The sequence below is a fragment of the Eremothecium sinecaudum genome, chromosome III, assembly GCF_001548555.1.
Source record: "Eremothecium sinecaudum strain ATCC 58844 chromosome III, complete sequence".
Taxonomy (NCBI): domain Eukaryota; kingdom Fungi; phylum Ascomycota; class Saccharomycetes; order Saccharomycetales; family Saccharomycetaceae; genus Eremothecium; species Eremothecium sinecaudum.
Genome location: NC_030894.1, coordinates 677,719 through 695,888, shown reverse-complemented (window position 1 = coordinate 695,888; position 18,170 = coordinate 677,719). Strand labels below are relative to the sequence as shown.

Here is an 18,170-nt window from a genome sequence, read left to right as displayed (position 1 = left end):
GTAACTCTCTCAAAGGGGTTTTGAACACAGTTAATATTTAACAGGTAGCAGATAATATATAATTATTAACTTGTTTTTACAGGTCATATTACAATAGTTCTTCGTATATGTAGTATAATTAAAAACATGGTAGCTCCTACAGCCTGCTGTTAGATGCGAAGACTTGGGCAATGATCCTCCGTTGGATTTTACCAGTTGAGGACTTAGGTAGTTCTTCAACAAAGAACACACGGTCTGGAATCTTAAACTGGGCAACTTTTTGTGCCATATAGTCTTTTAAGTCTTGATATGTTAAAGTTGCACCTTTTTTAACGATTACAGCGGCGTTGACGACTTGTCCGTACTTCTCGTCAGGAATACCAAATGCGACCGCTTCCTGCACAGCTGGATGGGAGAGCATTATGGCATCAAGCTCTAGTGGGGAGATTTTCTCGCCGCCGCGGTTTATAAGCTCTTTAATCCTTCCTGTGAGTACGAGATGGCCGTCTTCGTCAAAATAGCCCTGGTCTCCAGTTCTGAAGTAATCGGAGCCCGGGATGATGGATTCAGCGTTAGCTTTTGGGTTATTGAGGTAGCCAGAAGTGACATTGGCACCGCGGATACAGACCTCGCCGATCTGGCCAGGGCTTAGGCGGTTGCTGTCAAGGCCGAAAATAGCGACGTCGACACCTTGTGGCTTTCCTACCGTACCTGCTTTACGCTTGCCGGGAGGCAATTCGTTGCTGCACATCTGATGAGATGCCTCAGTCATGGCATAAGCTTCAACAACCGGTGTCTTGAACTTTGCTTCTAGCTGTTCAAACGTCGCAGGAGCTAGAGCACTGGAGCAGGAACGGATAAACCGAATTTTGGGCAACGGTTCTGGGAATGGAACTCTTAGCATAGTCTGCAATATAGTGGGCACACAACTGAACCAAGTAGAACCGCTGGCAATATATTCAGTCCAGAACTTGGAAGCGCTGAACTTCGGAGGAACAACCGCTGTGCCCTGAGAGTACAGAGTGGACAGTAAAGCACCAATTAATCCGTGAACATGGAATAAAGGCATTACAATATAAGTAGTATCTTTGGGAGATAATTTGTAGGTTTTGGAAATGTTCCTCATGTTTGTCGTGATATTGCGATGCGATAGTGGAATCACCTTTGGCTTGGCAGTAGTTCCGCTACTGTGCAAAATGAGAGCAGTGTCGTATTCAGTGGCTCTTCCCGGGAACTTGTCCTCGTTATTAACAAACAAGCCCCGACTTTTTAAAGAACTGAATACTGAAGATGTATATTTGTTCATTGGAGAGAAAACCTCGTACTCAACACGGCCACGTCTGGGTTCATAGAATACTTCAACGACAAATGCTGACCTTGAAGAAGCACATTTAATGATCTCAGACGATGAATTAGAGGCCATACCCTTTGAAACAAATATTACATTAGTCTTTAGATCATCTAGATACATGTGAAACTCGTCACACTTATAGCTGGGATTTAAGGGAGCAGAGACCATACCATCCATTGCAACAGAAAGAAAAACGCTAACCATTTCTAAACCATTTGGGAGACAAAATGCTACTGCCCCATTCCTTGGCTGAGATGATAATGGGCACTGTACGTCTAGAAACATTGTTTGTAAATGGCCAACTATGTTGGAGAGATCATTGTAGGAGATCTTTTCATTCGTCTCAGGAACAATAATTGCTGTCTTATTGGAGAGCTTAATAGCAATGTTGAACGTTGACATTGTGTTCGAGTACTGGTTTCTTGTTATGGTACAATAAGTATATATTAACTGTTTAAGTTTAGTTGATACCAAATTGCGGGTTGCGCTTCTTAATGAAGCTGATAAAAAAGAAAGCTGGCCGTCGCAGTTGCAAACGAGATATTAAAATGACTACTATAATGAATTACTTATCAGTGATAAATCGCAAATTGTAAATAATATTAACTTACTGATTTTGGTGGAATTTATACTCTTAATTCCGAAAGGTATATAATACTCACGCATTTAGAGCTAAGCTTTTTAGTGATGTACCGTTTACGTCAAGCTTCGCATAATTCGAGCTTATGCAAAACGCCTCGTCAGATGTTGAGTATTTGACTGCCGGTAACCAATAGGGTGTCATGACTTTAATTATCATGCTATAATTTCTGGCGTTAGTGACAAGGGACTGCGTTGGAAAATAGGAATAAGCCACATCTTTTGAGCATGTGACATCAATTTTGGTTGTAGAAGAAGATCTGTAAAGTACACCACATTCGTAGTTCTTGGGTCTATAACTTGGCGGCGAGCCCCAGGCATGTCCTGATAAATTAGAGGTTGTGAAAAGAGCCCATGAACAGTCATCATTCTTCCAATTGTCTGGATTAGCACTTTTGAACATCATATAAAACTTAGTGTGACAAGGCACCTTGTCTCTTTTCATGACCGGGATTGGAACATTTGCTCCAGGCCTCGACTTATATTCTTTCTGCTTTATGAAATAGCCGTTGTCTCGCAAGAACTCGTACTGTTGCGCTGCAACGCCGCCCTTGCCGTGATGAAAATGGAACCAGCCACCCGCCAGCCAGCCTGGGCTACATTCAGCTAACTCCTGCACAGTAGGGTACATTATATGGGGGTGTACTCGGTTGTCTTGCAGCAATTGCACGACATTAACTCCTGGGCATGCTCTTGCATTCCTTGGTAGAGCAGATAGTATACCAGCGAACATTGGAACCATAAGGTTTGTAAAGATGTTCCGAGGCCCATCAGATGACTGGCATCTCAATGGACCGCCTATGCTACTGCTTTGACAAAAATAGTGCCTATGTTGCTTGGCCTCGTTTTCGCTGTTGTGAGTATCATCGATGTAGTCTATTAATAATGCTAATCCAGACTTGTCGTTAGCGTCGCCCCCGGGCGCACAGAATACGAATACAGCGCCGGTAGATTCCAGCGGCTTAAAGTCAATGTTTCGCAGTTTAGCAATAAGCTCCCTATTCGGTGATGGGTACCTCTCTAGGTACCGAATAAGCTCACTTTGGAACGCAGAACGCGTGCTCCTTGGGCCAAAAGGCAGTCGCGGAGATATCCAAACGATCTGCTGCGGCATACTGGACTCCATCTCTGTTAGGTTGTTCGAAGGTATTGCAATGCTGCAGCTCTTATTCCTGAATAACCCGATAATCATCTTGGAATGGTGGCTACAGAATTTTGGCATTTGAACAGTATTGTACCGCACCCTGTGGCCCGTATGTCGGCTTGCAGGTATAATTGTACCCTCTTGAGCAATAACTACTACCTCTACATCCTTTCCAATCATCCCCAGCACCCAATCCATCTCAAACTGATAAGAGAAAAGGTATACAGTTTCCAGTGACTCGTCACCCAATAGATCTTGCATATCCAAGACATGCTCTTGGTCTCCTGTCCATTTCTCTTCGTATAGCTCACTTCTAAGTAGTTTAAAAGGCCATATCTCTTTTACCTCTGATTCCGATTCAATTATCTCTTCCTCATCGCCTTCAGACGTCAAATCTACAACAACCTTAACCTCATCACTCTTACCACCGGTGGTTTTTGCCAATTCACCATACTCGACTGAAGCCCATTTGGCTCTGACAGCTTCTCTCACACTCTTCGCCATTGAAGGTAATAACACCGTCTTTTCTCTGTAAGATATTGGTCTAAAGGTCTTTAAAGTTCACCAGATAGGCCTTTCAAAAACTTCACCATATCACGTGACTGACCTCCCCCCCCTTGCAAATGTGGCTACCAAAGTAAACCGTCTATGCGAATATCTTACAAGTTCCATGTGCTATTTCCATAAGAAAAAACTATACGACTGGTTGAAGGCAGTATATATACTACCTAGTTCCCACCTCTGATAGGTACTGGAAGGATCTTCCGTAATACAAAAGTTCGAAGAACGTTGGAATTCAAAAAGGATAATGAAGATAGGTCAAAAATTACAGGAAGCAGGCTCTAGGGACAATACCTTTTCATTTGAGTTTTTTGTCCCAAAGACTGAGCAGGGTATCCAGAATTTATATGACCGTATGGATCGAATGTATCAGGCCAAACCGGAATTTATTGATATCACATGGAATGCAGGTGGGCGGCTATCAAAGCAGACTACGGAATTGGTATCCACTTCACAAAGTGCACTAGGTTTGGAAACTTGTATGCATTTAACTTGTACGAATATGCCCTGTGCGCTCATTGATGAAGCTTTAGATAAGGCGTTTGAATGCGGGTGTGAAAATATTTTGGCGTTAAGGGGTGACCCGCCGTTTCAAGGTGGGAAATGGCAAGCATGCGAAGGCGGCTTCAGGTATGCAAAGGATCTCGTTCAGCATATTCGGAAAAGGTACGGGAACCATTTTTGTATCGGCGTTGCTGCGTACCCAGAAGGCGATGATGAAACTCCGGACGCGAGAGCACTTATTCCTTATTTGAAGGAAAAGGTAGATGCTGGAGCGGACTTCATTATTACGCAAATGTTCTATGATGCAGATAATTTCCTTGAATGGTGTAGGCTAGTGAGGGGTGCGGGGATCAATATTCCCATTATACCAGGTATCATGCCCATTACTTCGTATACGGCCTTTATGCGTAGAGCAAATTGGTGCAGAGTCAACATCCCTCGAGAATTTCTTGAGAGGCTCGAGCCTGTAAAGGAGAATGACCAGGCTGTGCGTGAAATTGGTACTGAATTGGTCGTTAATATGTGTCGGAAGCTTCTCGACTCCAAATACGTAACCCATCTGCATATTTACACGATGAATTTGGAGGAAGCACCATTGAAAATCCTTGAGCGGCTGGGATTGCTGCAGGTCGACGATTCGCCGGGCAGCACTAGTCGGCAAAGGTCTCTATCCGTGGAGTCTATGCCTTGGAGAAGATCTTTGAACCCGCAGAGACGTAAGGAGTCTATTAGGCCAATTTTCTGGCAGAGGAGGCCTTATACTTATGTTGCACGGACTTCTCAATGGTCTGTAGATGAGTTCCCAAACGGAAGATTTGGTGATTCCTCATCCCCTGCATACGGTGCACTTGACTTGTGTGATCGGCCTGTTCTCAGACATAGCTATGAAAAGTCACTCAAGTTATGGTCTCGACCCGAGACTATCTATGATATTGCCAACCTTATAATAAATTATTTGAAAGGGAATATCGATTGCCTCCCATGGTCAGATGTCCCACTAAATCACGAAGTGGATTCTATCCTGGACTCTTTGATTCGTCACAATGAAAACCTTATTTTCACTATAAATTCGCAACCCAAGGCCAATGGTGTTCCATCTAATGATCCTGTTTTTGGCTGGGGACCACCAGATGGCTATGTGTTCCAAAAGCAGTACTTGGAGTTTTTACTTCCCAGACATAAGTTGGACACCCTCATTAATTTAATCAACACAAATTACTCAATCCTCACATTCTTCTCCATCGACAATGAAGATAACTTGAATACTAACCACCCAGACGATACGAAGGCCATTGCCGTCACATGGGGAGTTTTCCCTGGAAGAGAGGTCCTTCAGCCTACCATAGTAGAGAAGGTGTCCTTTATTGCGTGGAAGGAGGAATTTTACCGCATCCTGGACGACTGGCGGTTGCGTTTCAGTGCTAATGGAGATTCAAAATCTGCAGAACTCTTGCAAACGATAATTAATGACTATGCATTAGTTACAATTGTTGACAATAATTTCATCAGTAATGATGATATGATAGGTAAATTACTATCCTGTTTGTACTGATAATTGCATGAATGATCAATTGACTACATTTGCAACATATGTGGAAGTAGTGCTGATTCGGTAAGATGTTTTATTCTGACAGAAAAATAACATGCTACAGTAAATCTAAAAAAAGATTATTATATACTGAAAAAATCTAAAAGATTCACTCCATAAAATATTAGCACCTTTTAACGGTAAACCGTATTCTAATATTCTGACTACAGTCGTCGAATAATGTGGCTGATTACATTGTGGATACCGGTATAAAACTTCCGGATTAATTTTATTCATCCATATTATCTCAAAGTAAAATGATTAAAATGATTAAAATGATTTAACTTTTATTTCCGAAAATGTTACTTTACATAATTAAATCAAACAGCATTACTTTTGGTCTGCGCATATATCTCTTATACAGAAGTTAGATTGGAAGTTTGATAAATAGTACTTCTAGTAATACTAGTGGACCGTATTTGAGACTCTGTACTATTAAAAGTCGTAAATGCACTATTAAAACTGACATTGTATTAGTAACTTCGCTGATAAACTGTACCTTTTCTACCCAAACGCATAGAATATTGTTAGGCAAATAAAAAATACTGGGGATAATATGTCTGAGGAATTTGAACGGTTTAATTTACCTGAATTTTACGGCTGCTATCTTCTACGATCGATACCTAAAAGGCTCTCATACTATATTGGCTCTACGCCAAGCCCAGTAAGAAGGCTGCGACAGCATAATGGTCTGCTAACTAAAGGCGGTGCTTATAGAACTAGGAGGGAAGGTACTAGACCCTGGGAAATGGTTATACTAGTATACAGTTTTCCTAGCAAAATCGCTGCACTTCAATTTGAACATGCCTGGCAACATCCGCATCAGACGCGGTTCATCTCATCAGATAAGAGAGTTGTAAAGAATAAGAAAGGGGGGAGAAGCATACATCAAAAGTTAGCTGTATTGAAGTTGCTCTTGAGCCATCGATTTTTTAAGGTGATGAACTTGAAGGTTCAAATATTTAGCCAAGAGATTCGCGAGCTTTGGGTTCAGGATAGGTACAAGGTAGATGATCCAACTATAAACTGTATTTTAGATGAGGGGGCTTTGTCCCAACCTGATAGTACGGAAGACCAAAGCATCATCAATCATGCTGTGAGTAATTTGAAGCTAGTTGAGGGATTTGCTGAAGATGTTAAGAAAAAAGATGAAGCATTATTTGCAAATTATAAGCAAAGACTTAGTTATGGTGAAATAACGTGTAGTCTATGCGGTACGAAAGTCAATTACATTGAAGGAGTTAATTTAAGGCTTCTTGCATTCTGCTTTAATGATTTATGTGAGTTTGCGTCATGTTTAGATTGCTTATACAAATGCATTATAGAAGAAATATCTCTAACTGATGACAAACCGTTGATACCCACCAGGACACAGTGTCCATCCTGTAACATCGAGCTTGAATGGTCTACAGTGGTCAGGCATTCTATAAAGTCAGCGCAAGTTGGCAAAAACTGCGAAGACGGTATAGTAGACTAAATTAGGAAAATTATACTATTCTATTAGGCATATAAAGTATTACGTCTTACCTATTTTACTTAGAAAACAATCTTCCAGTCAGAGCCCAAGACAACAGCTGGGTTTTTAATGGTGTAGTAGTATTCGGTTCTTGTAACTGTGGAAGTCCAGTTGGTGTTACCTTGTACAATGGTAACCGAATCTTGTAGATCTAAGTGCTTTTCGTTTGCGATAATAACGTTCTCCACCTTTAAGCCGGCAAATTCCTCGTTGAAGTTAGAAACCTTACCGGTAATTGAGGTTGAGTCTAATTGGAAGTCAACCTTCAAGAACTTACCAGCCTTGTAACCGAAAGTTTCACCATCATCGAGGTACAATGAACCGTTAGCGGTACCTTGTTCAGATGGAGCCAAGACCAATGTGAATGGATCATGTTTCATCAACTTGATAGCTCTTCTGTGACGGTCTCTTCTTGTAATGATCTTACCACTTTCAATGAATAGTGGGAAAGTGTCAATAGAAACTGGTAGAGTCTTATATTCACCCTTCTTAGAGTAAATTGGAGCCATGGTCCAGTAGTCGTAGAATAGACCTGGTGGGAAGTATACGTTGGTAGTTGAGATTTCTGGTTCAACAATTGGTTTAACCATTAGACCTTGTTGGCCGACGAAGAATTGGTCATCAATGTCGTAGACTTCATCCAATTCTGGGTGTTCGTAGAATACTGGAGCTAGAACTGGAGCACCAGTGATAGAAGCTTCATGGAATGCTGTGTAAAGAGTTGGCAACAAAGAGTATCTGAGTCTGAGAACGTCTCTAACGACAGTTCTGTAAGGTTCATCGAGCAAGTATGGTTCTCTTCTCACAGTGTCAATGTCAGCATGCGCCCTAAAGAAAGGATACCACATACCGGCTTGGTACCAACGAGTTAACAATTCTGGTGTTGGGTTACCGAAGAAACCACCAACATCAGCACCAATTAATGGCATACCAACAATGTTGCTGACTAGAAGCATTGGAATAGTCAATTGCAAGTGCTCCCATGATGCATAGGTGTCACCAGTCCAGGTCCCTGCAGTTCTTTGAGAACCAGCAAAGAAGGATCTTGATAAAATAAATTGTCTCTTGTCTTCAGCAGCGTAAACATCTACCAAAGCTTTGCAAGTGGCTTCATGGAGGGCAATACCGTACAAGTTGTGGACAGCTCTTGATTCAAAACCACCGAACTGAATACAGTCCTTTGGAGAAGTAGTTTCTGGACCGCTGAAAATAGATGGCTCATCCATATCGTTCCAGACAAACAAGTTCTTAGAATCCTTAATAAAATCTTTGAACAAGCCAGTCCAGACAGCTGGGAAGTGAGGACTTAATGGATCAATCCAGATGGACTTACCTGGCCAACCATCACCGCTAAAGACGGAACCATCATGCATGATCAATGCGGAACTGTTCTTAATGAGGTCATCACTGACTTCATAACCAAGCTTGAATTGAGGGTCGATAATTACAACCAAGTTACGTCCCATAGCATCTAAGGTACGCAACATACGTTGAGGGTCTGGGTAAGCATCAGATTTCCAAGTAAAGAACTTTCTTCCATCAGTGTAGTCCAAGTCCAACCACATGAAGTCCAATGGCATTTCGTGTTCATCCATCTTAGTGATAACGTTCATGACATCTTCTTCATCGTAGTAACTGTAACGACATTGGTGGTAACCTAAACTTGAAAGTTGTGGCAATGCAGGCTTACCAGTTAGTTCAGTGAATGATTCAGTGACCTTCAATGGGGTGTCAGCAACGATCATAACAACGTCGAGAACACCAGCCTCTGACATCCAGTGAGTTTTAGTGTCTTTGTTGTCGTATTTCACATCAACCCAGGTGTCAGCGGCATTAGACCAGAACAAACCAAGAGCAGAGCCTGGTCTGCTTGAAATCATAAATGGAATAGCACCATAAGTTGGCTTAACGGCATCAGGATGTTCAGCATGACCATCGACATTGAATAGACGGTATGGTTCTCCTGCACTTGTGTCCTTCAATCTTAGAGTGTCCAGATGTTCTGGAATACCGTAAACATTTTGGTACTTGTGGAAAGTGAAGTCAAGAGCAACAGATTCAGGACCAAATGGCATGGTATCCTTGGCAGCAGTTTGGAATAAGCTTGTAGCATTAATAGCGATCTCATCTGGTAGCAAGTCTCTGGTGTGGTCTGGACCTGGCTTCCAGTGTTCGAAGTTCAAGTAGGAACGTTCGTTCACGGTAATTTGTAGTTGGTTCTTGTAGTAAACCTTGATCAGGAACTTAGACAATGATAACTCAATGCGAATGTCAGCTTCATCGTCGTGGACTTTAACCACATCGTTCTTGTTCCAGATAGAAGGCTTGGAGATTTCAACCTTTTCCTTGCCCTTTGGAGCTGGCTCAACGTTGTTGAATGCCCATTCAGAAGCAGCGCGAGTTCTGTTCTTTGTCAACAAGTCTGGGACAACAGCGTCTTGTCTATTTTCATCAATCGTAAAGCGCACAGCGGAGTTTTCCAAGATATCAAGCGTGAATGGCAAACTAATAAATTTGTCTTCGTTGCGAGATAGACGTTTCAAAACATTGGCAGTCAAAGTGTGCGAACCTGCCTCGTAGTTTATGGAGTTAGCATCAATTGAGTAGTAATTAGCCTTAGAGTTCTCAATATTTTTAGCGTAAATCTTATTTCTGTTACATGTTCCAGATGTTTCACAGGTAGCCAATTGCTTGTAGTCAAAGCCAACAGTGTCAACACCAACAGTGAATGTCACTTGCTGTAGCAAGACTAATAAACCTAAACAGTTTTTCCACCACATATTGAAAACTTTTCAAAAGAGCCGGGAAAAAAAGCTAGATATTAATTGAATTTTAAATTAATCCTCGAGGTGCTTACTTCTCTAATACTCCAGTCCACAACAGCCAAGCATCTCTTTCCATTTATCCACCATTTGCACGCCATATTTATGCATTTTCAATACTAGATAAAATAGACTTACGCGAGCCAAGCATCACCATATACGATCTGAATGTTTGATCTTCGGCCAACCGGATATAGCTATCCTGAAGGAAAGTCCTTGGTGTATTCTAATTAAGTCTCTACATTCTCCAATTTAATTTTCCCGGGGGGATTAATTGACTCGGAAAATCATTGAAATATAGCCTGAACAGTTGCATATAGGAACGTTTGAATGTATAACGGATAATTAAATTAAGGAATCCCAACGTTACGGAAAAATTCTCGCGAATTATCCTTTACCCCACTTTTGATTTGTTACCAATTTGGTTGAGGTATCAACAGACATGGTGTGATGATACAGTAGTGTGTCACCAAGCCCGGATATTTGCTTGTCCTTGGTATGTTTTCTATTACTTCTTAAAAGCGGCGTCAAGACAGTTGACATAAGCGTCAAGAAAATTATGAAATTTAAATAAAAACAAGAGTTGCAGAAACCAAGGCCTGGCGTGCAATGCAAGACGTTTGCCGTGTATGCGTCGAACGTTTTAGGCGGCCAAGTTTGTAGGGCGACCGTTCTTTAAGGCGTTCTCAACATAAAGGCGTTATTTTTTTTCGCTGCTGCACGGCGTCTTCTGTGTTGCCAGAAGGATGGCGACACAAACAGCTTATGCTCACCAGTATATAGTTTGAAGTAAAAATGTATTTGATAAAAATACGTTATTACTCGAATTCAGTTAGAACATAGATAAGGATAATTTTGTAGTACTAAATCAATTAACCACTTTACCAATAGTCCACATTTATAAATTGCCATTCTGTTGTTGTCCGTTTTGGAAGAATCTTATACCAAAAGAGCTATCTTATAAAATTCAATAAAAATACCAGACGAAATCCAAATGCAAAATCTGATATTAACTCTTCCCATCATGAAGGGTGCCTCGTCCAGTAATATTTGTTCGATTGATAATTTAGTCGGCAAGGCAGAGACTCAAGGTGGCACCCCAGGGCCCCATGCGACGCCCATTCTTCCACCAGTTAAGGGTTTGCTATTTAATAATAAGCAGCTCCCACCGCTTGCATCTTTTAGCTATCAAAGTTTACAGCAGCAAGGGCTGAAAAATGAGCAAAGTATGTCTCAGTCATCGCAAATTCAGCAATTATCGCAAGTACAGCAGTCACATGCTGCCGCGCTTATACTGGCTCAATCTGCAATGACGTCTAACCCTTTTGAGCATCTATCGCAGCTGTTATCGCATATAGAGTCTTCTTCATCTGGCGCCAAGTCTATTACTGGGCACGAAGTCGCGGACAAGATTATTCGAGACAATGGTGATTACTCGCTACAATTAAAAGAAATTTTTGGCTCACTAAGAGATATTCATCTGTCGCTACTAAACTGGCCCATGGTCCAGTATTCTCAGGATATTCCTGTCGGAGAGATAATGAGAGAGCTAGTTTCATTTATAGAGTACAGAGATTTGGAGAAATTGGAATTTTTGATGGATAAATTCAAACGACAGCTAGACTTAGTCAAGTACTGGAAATACAAGCTAGGACATCTCTACGTCGAGAAGGTAGGTAATGGTGTTTGGTCAAGCCCTGGTGATAAAAATCGCTCTGAGGGTCTTGAAACAAATAATGGCCCAACTCCCGCATTAGATACTTCTGCATCGAGGTTGACCAGTCCAACACCAAGCGTAAGTCTTGGCGCGGGGATTATTTCCGGGGTAAGCGGCGGGTCTACCGCAGCAAGTTCGCGATCGGTTTCGTACTCGGTTCCTACCGAAGAACGGGTCGGACATATCCCAGAACATGCCGGAGAATATCAAAATAACTTTTTCCAGGATATGATAGTACCTAGTTGGTTTATTGTAATCAGAGATCCAAAGTCTATGAATTGTTTGCAATGTGGCAGCCGCGATACCAGCGAGTGGCGCTCAGGCCCGTTGGGTAGAAAATCCATGTGTAATGCCTGTGGCATATGGTATATGAAACTAAAACAGAGATTTGGGGAGGAAGATGCTGCTGTCATCATGGAATATCGTAGATTAACTAACAGACATGACGACAGAAGGGTACCTAAAAAATTCGAGGTACCATTACCGGAGGTGGAAAAGGTGAAACGCGCTATTAGGGCGAGGGTAGTGGCGTATCTAAATGAGGTCGAAATTCCAGTTAAGACGCGCAGGCGCGCATTGTTGCACAAGGGGAAAGTAGGAGGTACACAACAAACAAAAGCGACGGGTATGAAAACTCCACAGTAATTATTACCAACAATTACATAGGATTAGCAGGTCTAAGCCTATATGGAGAGAGACAAAAGAGAGGAATATACCAAGAACTGCTTATTTACGTAACAAGAAATGCTTATTATCTAAATGTGTAAGTACGGATTTTCAATAGAACTTTAACCTTACTTTTATTATTATTATTAATATTATTTAGAATACGGCACCTTCTGACACGAAGAGCTTGCGTTCCTTACGCTTGCACCAGCTGACGATGTTCCTAGCGCTTTTTAACACAATCTTACGATCCAAAGTGCAATTATTGCATATTAGATACAACTCAAAATTTGCCGTGATCCAAGTCAGACCGATCATATCCAATTCTTCTTCAAGAAGGCAAGCCCCGGAGACATTGCCAGTGGCGGAAAACCTGATATCCGGAGAATTGTGTAACAGAGGTTCATTAGAGTTTGACGACCACCGTAGGAAACTCAAAGCTGTTTGGTTTAGCGTATGGCCATTATCGTTGCGCACACTCGCCTTCAAGTGCGCGTAGTACGTCATTAGCGTTTGCCAGTTTGTGTTGATGCCGATGGTTTCCGGCATGACGTATTGAACATATTTCTTTGATTTGTAAATGAAATGATGCGCCAATGGGGCTGGTATGTCATTAATGGTTATGCGTGACGGATTGTGAATATATGGAAGGAGTCTTGCACTTCCTAGCGCATCTATCATAGAACTGGCTGCCTCACGCAACTCGTAGAACTTATTTGTCCTGGGACTAATTAGAATGAGAGCAGGTCTAACAGCATTATCTCCCTCGATGATGTTTGCTGAGTTGCTGGCGTCCTCCGGCAGAAACTTGACGTAATAGTACAGAAATCCATTACTATTAAATTTTGGGAAACAGATAGGTACCCAAGCTTCCTGTTGACTGTCCAAAAGTTGCAACTGGTTCTCCACCATTGAAAATAGCAGTTGCAGATCTGTTGTGTGCAATGTATGACCACGAGGTCTCATAACTGAAACAAGTCGCTGCCCGGGCGCCACTATGAGACCATATAGCAAAGTGCCGGGAGCCAGATCCTTGGTAGAGTGTAGCATGATCGAATGTATGCGATTCCGCACTGAGCTATCCATAGTAACACATTCCAAGGCGCCCAGCCACCAACCAGGGTGAGAACCTTGACACATTGCACGGCACAACTGATCCAGGCTATGGAAATCCGATTCAGATAAGAAGTTGCGGAGATCAAAGTTCTCCCGCTTGCCAAACAGGCGGTTTAGCTGCCGCTGCGATAGCGTGGACACCAGATGCGAATATAGCAAGTCTAGCTGCTGCTGTAAGTCTTGATCGGACTCGTTATGATTAGTCATAACCAACAATACAATATACTTCTTGCGCATAAATGCAAACTTCTGCAACACTCCATTATTATCATAGGTGGTTATAGATCTCAACTCCTCGTGGCTGCCATTGCGCACCTGGAAATAGCTAACAAGTGTGTGTACGATGCCCATTAACCCCATAACATACTCATCTTCACCATGCATAGTATATATTTGCTTCCCCGCAGAGGTCAAAATGAAGAATTGTTTCCCTTGGGGCAGGGGGCCCTGCTGCTCCTCAGACTGATCCTCGATGCTCGTTCTAAAGGGATTGGGCAGTTCTCGTAGCGGCGCAAACGACAAGGAATTCATACTGCTGGCAAGTTCATCTTGCACACTTAGCATATCCAACGTCCCTATCTCGGACTCGGAAGACAGCTGGTCTGTCAGCGGTCGCGTAAAGTGGTTCGTTAGGTCAACTGAGAGCGTTGGCCTGGGCGGTGAAATGCCGAGTCTCTGTTGCGGGCTTGTAGACCTTACCGACGTAATGGAGTGCGCAGACCGCAACTGGCCCGCCTGTAGCGGCAATATACGTCTCTCGGAACCTGAATCCAGAGAATCCTCACTCATAGCTCCTGATAGTGCTTTTTTACGCTCTTCCTCACCTCCCACCCTCCTTTCAAAAGCTGTTGTCTCAACGACAAATTCGAAGCAAAAGATGCGCCCCCTTTATAAAGACACGACGAACATATCACACTGAATATCGAAGATACACACGTACATGTAAATACCTAAAAAATTAATTACTGCATCATTTCTTGTCCAACTGTTTATAGTACTTGTAGCTCAATACACCGTCGGCGACCAAAAATGCTGTGAGAGTCCCAACAGTTGCCAAAATCGCTCTGTCCGACTTGCCCCTCAAGTATCTACTTTGATGCTCTGCATATCCATATAAAGTGTATAATAAAGCACCCCCCCCTAGCAATGTGTTTAATGCAACGACAGGGTTTTGCATCTCAACATAAGCACGTGACGCAACGTTCTTGGTGATTTCTGCTGTGTTAGCCGCCGCGTCACACCCGACTTTGGCAGTCAAGGAGGCCGACTTCTCTATCCATTCCCGCAACTTATTCCACGCCTTGTGTAGCTCTGATTCGCCCTTTTCCAAACCTCTCTTAGCATCCTTTGCTAATTTCTTTGATTCCTCTGACGCTTTGTCAATGAAGTGCTTGGCACCATCTCTAGTCTTATCGACAGACTCATCAATCTTATTATCCGACATTATAAATTTAAAGAAAACCTGTTATTAATGGCAAAATGAATCCAGTTCACAAAAACAAGGTTGTGATGTCAAAACGAACTATCTTCAGATTGTTTAATGTTTATACAACGTAGTTCTTGTTATATATAGTTGAGGATAAAAACATATAAAGTCGCCTCCTTAATTCTTAAATTTACCCTAATTTCCCTATTAAGCCCCTATTCATAAATAAGCATTATCACTAAATTTTGCTTTTTAGCTGCGACTCTGGATGACTCCAATGGAAATTTCCTCTTTGGGGCTTGGACTGTTTCTGAATGTGTGGGTGAACGGAGTTACAGAACCTGTACACCATTAGTTTGTGCGAAATCTAAAACGTGACAGACTCGGTCGTGCGGAGCGATGTGGAAGATCTAGCCGATGCTTGGACGTAGTTTGTTCAAGAATTATGAGAAGAGATTCACTCTGACGGGAAGCAGGTTTGCTAAAAGGTCGTAGTTAGACAAAGTCGATTGAAAGTTACCAACATCAACTTTCCGCGCCCATTCCGACTTTATTAAGCAATGTCCCAAGAAGCTCCACAACAACAACAACAAGCCAGAAGAGGTGGTTTCGGTGGTAGAAACAGAGGCCGTCAAAACAAGAGAGGTAGAAGAGACAACGAAGAGAAGGGATGGCTTCCAGTTACCAAGTTGGGTAGACTTGTGAAGGCTGGTAAGGTCACTTCCGTTGAAGAGATCTTCTTGCACTCTTTACCTGTCAAGGAGTTCCAAATCATTGACACCTTGTTGCCATCTTTGAAGGATGAGGTCATGAACATCAAGCCTGTCCAAAAGCAAACCAGAGCTGGTCAAAGAACCAGATTCAAGGCTGTCGTTGTTGTCGGTGACCACGACGGTCACGTTGGTCTAGGTATCAAGACCGCCAAGGAAGTTGCTGGTGCCATCAGAGCTGGTATTATTATTGCCAAGTTGTCTGTTATCCCAATCAGAAGAGGTTACTGGGGTTCCAACTTGGGTCAACCACACTCTTTGGCTACCAAGACCTCCGGTAAGTCTGGTTCCGTCACCGTTAGATTGATCCCAGCTCCAAGAGGTTCCGGTATCGTTGCTTCTCCAGCTGTCAAGAAGTTGTTGCAATTGGCTGGTGTTGAGGATGTCTACACCTCCTCCACTGGTTCCACCAGAACTTTGGAGAACACCCTGAAGGCCGCTTTCGTTGCCATCGGTAACACCTACGGTTTCTTGACCCCAGACTTGTGGGCTAAACACGAGTTGCCAGCTTCTCCAATGGATGTTTACGCTGACGAGACTGTTGCTCAAAAGAAGAGATTCTAAGCACGTCGCCATTATATATACTTGTGTAATTTAATGTTTGGATCTTTTTACATTGCGGCTGATAAGCTACTGGCCGGCAGTTAAGACTGCGAATGCAAGCTACTTGGCTACAACAAACGCATTTTTTTTCAATGGTTTAGCTATTGATTTTTTTTTTGTTTTTTGTTTAATATAGACAATATAGAGTTCGTAAACGCATCCAGTAGGCCAGAAAAGCAACAGCACAAGTCATTCGCTTCATTGATGGCGCTCATGTCATTGTAGCATCACCATCCGATTCTTGTATTGGGGCCTGCTCTATCCCTGTAGACTCCGGTACAGCGTACGGCCTTTCGTTCACACACTGGTTATTACCTGCAACTGCAGAACCAGCCCAGTTATTGTTACTGTTCTCGGCATTTCCAGGAGCAGATGAGGGTTTCTCAGGTAGCACCCTACCCTCTGGATGTTGAAATAAACAGTAAATGTTCTTACATTCTAGGCCAAACTTACAAGCTTCATTAATAGGATGACCAAAGAAGCAGTCAATCCTTGTACAAGTGCTGCCGTCCCGACACATGATATGTGAACGTGCGTGCCTGTACCTGCAACGTTTGTTGGTACACTTCATACCAAACTTGCACTGTTCCAAAGATTTCTCAACGGGCGCAGGCGAGGGTTTAGGCCTAGCAATAGATGCCATCGGCTGCACTTGTTTGATTTTAGAAAGCGACGAGTGAGCTTTGTCACAGTCCTTCATTTCACAAGAAAGGTTCTGTGGACACCAGATAAACTGAATAACCTTCGCCTCCTCGTTAGCTGGAGTTGGATGACCAAATGGACACATGGGGTTCGAACAGAGTATACCAAACTTACATAGCACAATACCCGTCTGTATTGGTTTGGCCTTACTTTGTGCTAGGGCCAGTCTCTTCTCTCTAAATTCCTCCCTTGTCTTCTCTATCTCCTTCATCAATTCCACATCCTCGTTTGGATGCAAAAATTCACATGTGTTAGGTGGGTTGGTACAGTTCGGGTAATCACGGCATACCTTAGTGGGATGGGCATGGGGGCAAAACTTCCCCAGCGGACAACGGGGAAACAGTTTACAACGTCCGTCTTTTTTAGGAATGACGTTAAGATTTACATTATTTGCGCCTTCAGATTCATTATCCATACCGAGTGCTCGTGCCAGAGCATTTGTTCTGTGCTTGTTGGTGCCTGCTTGTGGTGCAACTCTTCGTGTACCATTCTGCGCTTTGCCAATCGCACCGTGACGTCCCCCGCGCTGTTTCATCCCAGAACCCCCACGACCGCTTGCTGGGGCTTGCTTAGAGTATTTTGACATGGAGAGATCTACCATACCTTCAAAAGCGGACTTCGGAGCGCTAGTGGCCACCGTAGACATACTTTGTTCGGAAGGAACTGACGCTGACATTACATCCATTATAGGAGAAACTGCCTCCCTCTCCGAATCTCCATTAATACCACCAGTAAGTTTTTGATAAACCGTCTCGACACTATCACCACGTTGTAATAGCTGCATAGCATGAGAGGATGTTTGAACAACATCTGCTAGGGCATCTTGTGGAACAGAATCAAATAAACCAACCAGTTCTTGCAGCACCGACTCGTAAGTCCCACCATTCGAAAATAGTAATACAATATATTCAGCAACATAATTCACATCTTCGTTAAAGTTTTGTACTGTCTTTAACTTCTCAGCAACTATTGTTTTTAGCGAGTTGCTCACGTCGTCTTGAATCGCTGACATATCTCTTCGTAGCCCTTTATTCAAACACCACTATTATTATAGTCCTTATACGAC

The 18,170-nt window shown here is 42.7% G+C and overlaps 10 protein-coding genes across 10 annotated transcripts; 4 read left to right on the top strand and 6 right to left on the bottom strand.

Annotated features, from left to right (window-relative positions):
* Positions 1 to 136: 136 nt before the first annotated feature.
* On the bottom strand, positions 137 to 1,732 carry PCS60 (Pcs60p; the record flags this gene model as incomplete). The annotated part of the gene is made up of 1 exon (XM_018131303.1): positions 137 to 1,732. One exon carries the CDS (start codon positions 1,730 to 1,732, stop codon positions 137 to 139), a length of 1,596 nt encoding a protein of 531 aa, XP_017986809.1.
* Positions 1,733 to 1,988: 256 nt separating this feature from the next.
* Positions 1,989 to 3,617, bottom strand: TDP1 (tyrosyl-DNA phosphodiesterase 1; the record flags this gene model as incomplete). Its single annotated transcript, XM_018131304.1, has 1 exon — positions 1,989 to 3,617. One exon carries the CDS (start codon positions 3,615 to 3,617, stop codon positions 1,989 to 1,991), a length of 1,629 nt encoding a protein of 542 aa, XP_017986808.1.
* A 304-nt stretch (positions 3,618 to 3,921) lies between these two features.
* MET13 (methylenetetrahydrofolate reductase (NAD(P)H) MET13) lies at positions 3,922 to 5,730 on the top strand (the record flags this gene model as incomplete). Its single annotated transcript, XM_018131305.1, has 1 exon — positions 3,922 to 5,730. The coding sequence occupies one exon, from the start codon at positions 3,922 to 3,924 to the stop codon at positions 5,728 to 5,730; it is 1,809 nt and encodes a 602-aa protein (XP_017986807.1).
* Positions 5,731 to 6,322: 592 nt separating this feature from the next.
* SLX1 (endonuclease) lies at positions 6,323 to 7,243 on the top strand (the record flags this gene model as incomplete). The annotated part of the gene is made up of 1 exon (XM_018131306.1): positions 6,323 to 7,243. One exon carries the CDS (start codon positions 6,323 to 6,325, stop codon positions 7,241 to 7,243), a length of 921 nt encoding a protein of 306 aa, XP_017986806.1.
* A 59-nt stretch (positions 7,244 to 7,302) lies between these two features.
* ROT2 (glucan 1,3-alpha-glucosidase ROT2) lies at positions 7,303 to 10,062 on the bottom strand (the record flags this gene model as incomplete). Its single annotated transcript, XM_018131307.1, has 1 exon — positions 7,303 to 10,062. The coding sequence occupies one exon, from the start codon at positions 10,060 to 10,062 to the stop codon at positions 7,303 to 7,305; it is 2,760 nt and encodes a 919-aa protein (XP_017986805.1).
* Positions 10,063 to 11,098: 1,036 nt separating this feature from the next.
* AW171_hschr31661 (GATA-type transcription factor) lies at positions 11,099 to 12,466 on the top strand (the record flags this gene model as incomplete). The annotated part of the gene is made up of 1 exon (XM_018131308.1): positions 11,099 to 12,466. One exon carries the CDS (start codon positions 11,099 to 11,101, stop codon positions 12,464 to 12,466), a length of 1,368 nt encoding a protein of 455 aa, XP_017986804.1.
* A 177-nt stretch (positions 12,467 to 12,643) lies between these two features.
* MON1 (guanine nucleotide exchange factor MON1) lies at positions 12,644 to 14,392 on the bottom strand (the record flags this gene model as incomplete). Its single annotated transcript, XM_018131309.1, has 1 exon — positions 12,644 to 14,392. One exon carries the CDS (start codon positions 14,390 to 14,392, stop codon positions 12,644 to 12,646), a length of 1,749 nt encoding a protein of 582 aa, XP_017986803.1.
* A 181-nt stretch (positions 14,393 to 14,573) lies between these two features.
* Positions 14,574 to 15,047, bottom strand: OM14 (Om14p; the record flags this gene model as incomplete). Its single annotated transcript, XM_018131310.1, has 1 exon — positions 14,574 to 15,047. The coding sequence occupies one exon, from the start codon at positions 15,045 to 15,047 to the stop codon at positions 14,574 to 14,576; it is 474 nt and encodes a 157-aa protein (XP_017986802.1).
* Positions 15,048 to 15,589: 542 nt separating this feature from the next.
* RPS2 (40S ribosomal protein uS5) lies at positions 15,590 to 16,363 on the top strand (the record flags this gene model as incomplete). The annotated part of the gene is made up of 1 exon (XM_018131311.1): positions 15,590 to 16,363. One exon carries the CDS (start codon positions 15,590 to 15,592, stop codon positions 16,361 to 16,363), a length of 774 nt encoding a protein of 257 aa, XP_017986801.1.
* A 250-nt stretch (positions 16,364 to 16,613) lies between these two features.
* On the bottom strand, positions 16,614 to 18,116 carry NAB2 (mRNA-binding protein NAB2; the record flags this gene model as incomplete). The annotated part of the gene is made up of 1 exon (XM_018131312.1): positions 16,614 to 18,116. One exon carries the CDS (start codon positions 18,114 to 18,116, stop codon positions 16,614 to 16,616), a length of 1,503 nt encoding a protein of 500 aa, XP_017986800.1.
* Positions 18,117 to 18,170: the final 54 nt, after the last annotated feature.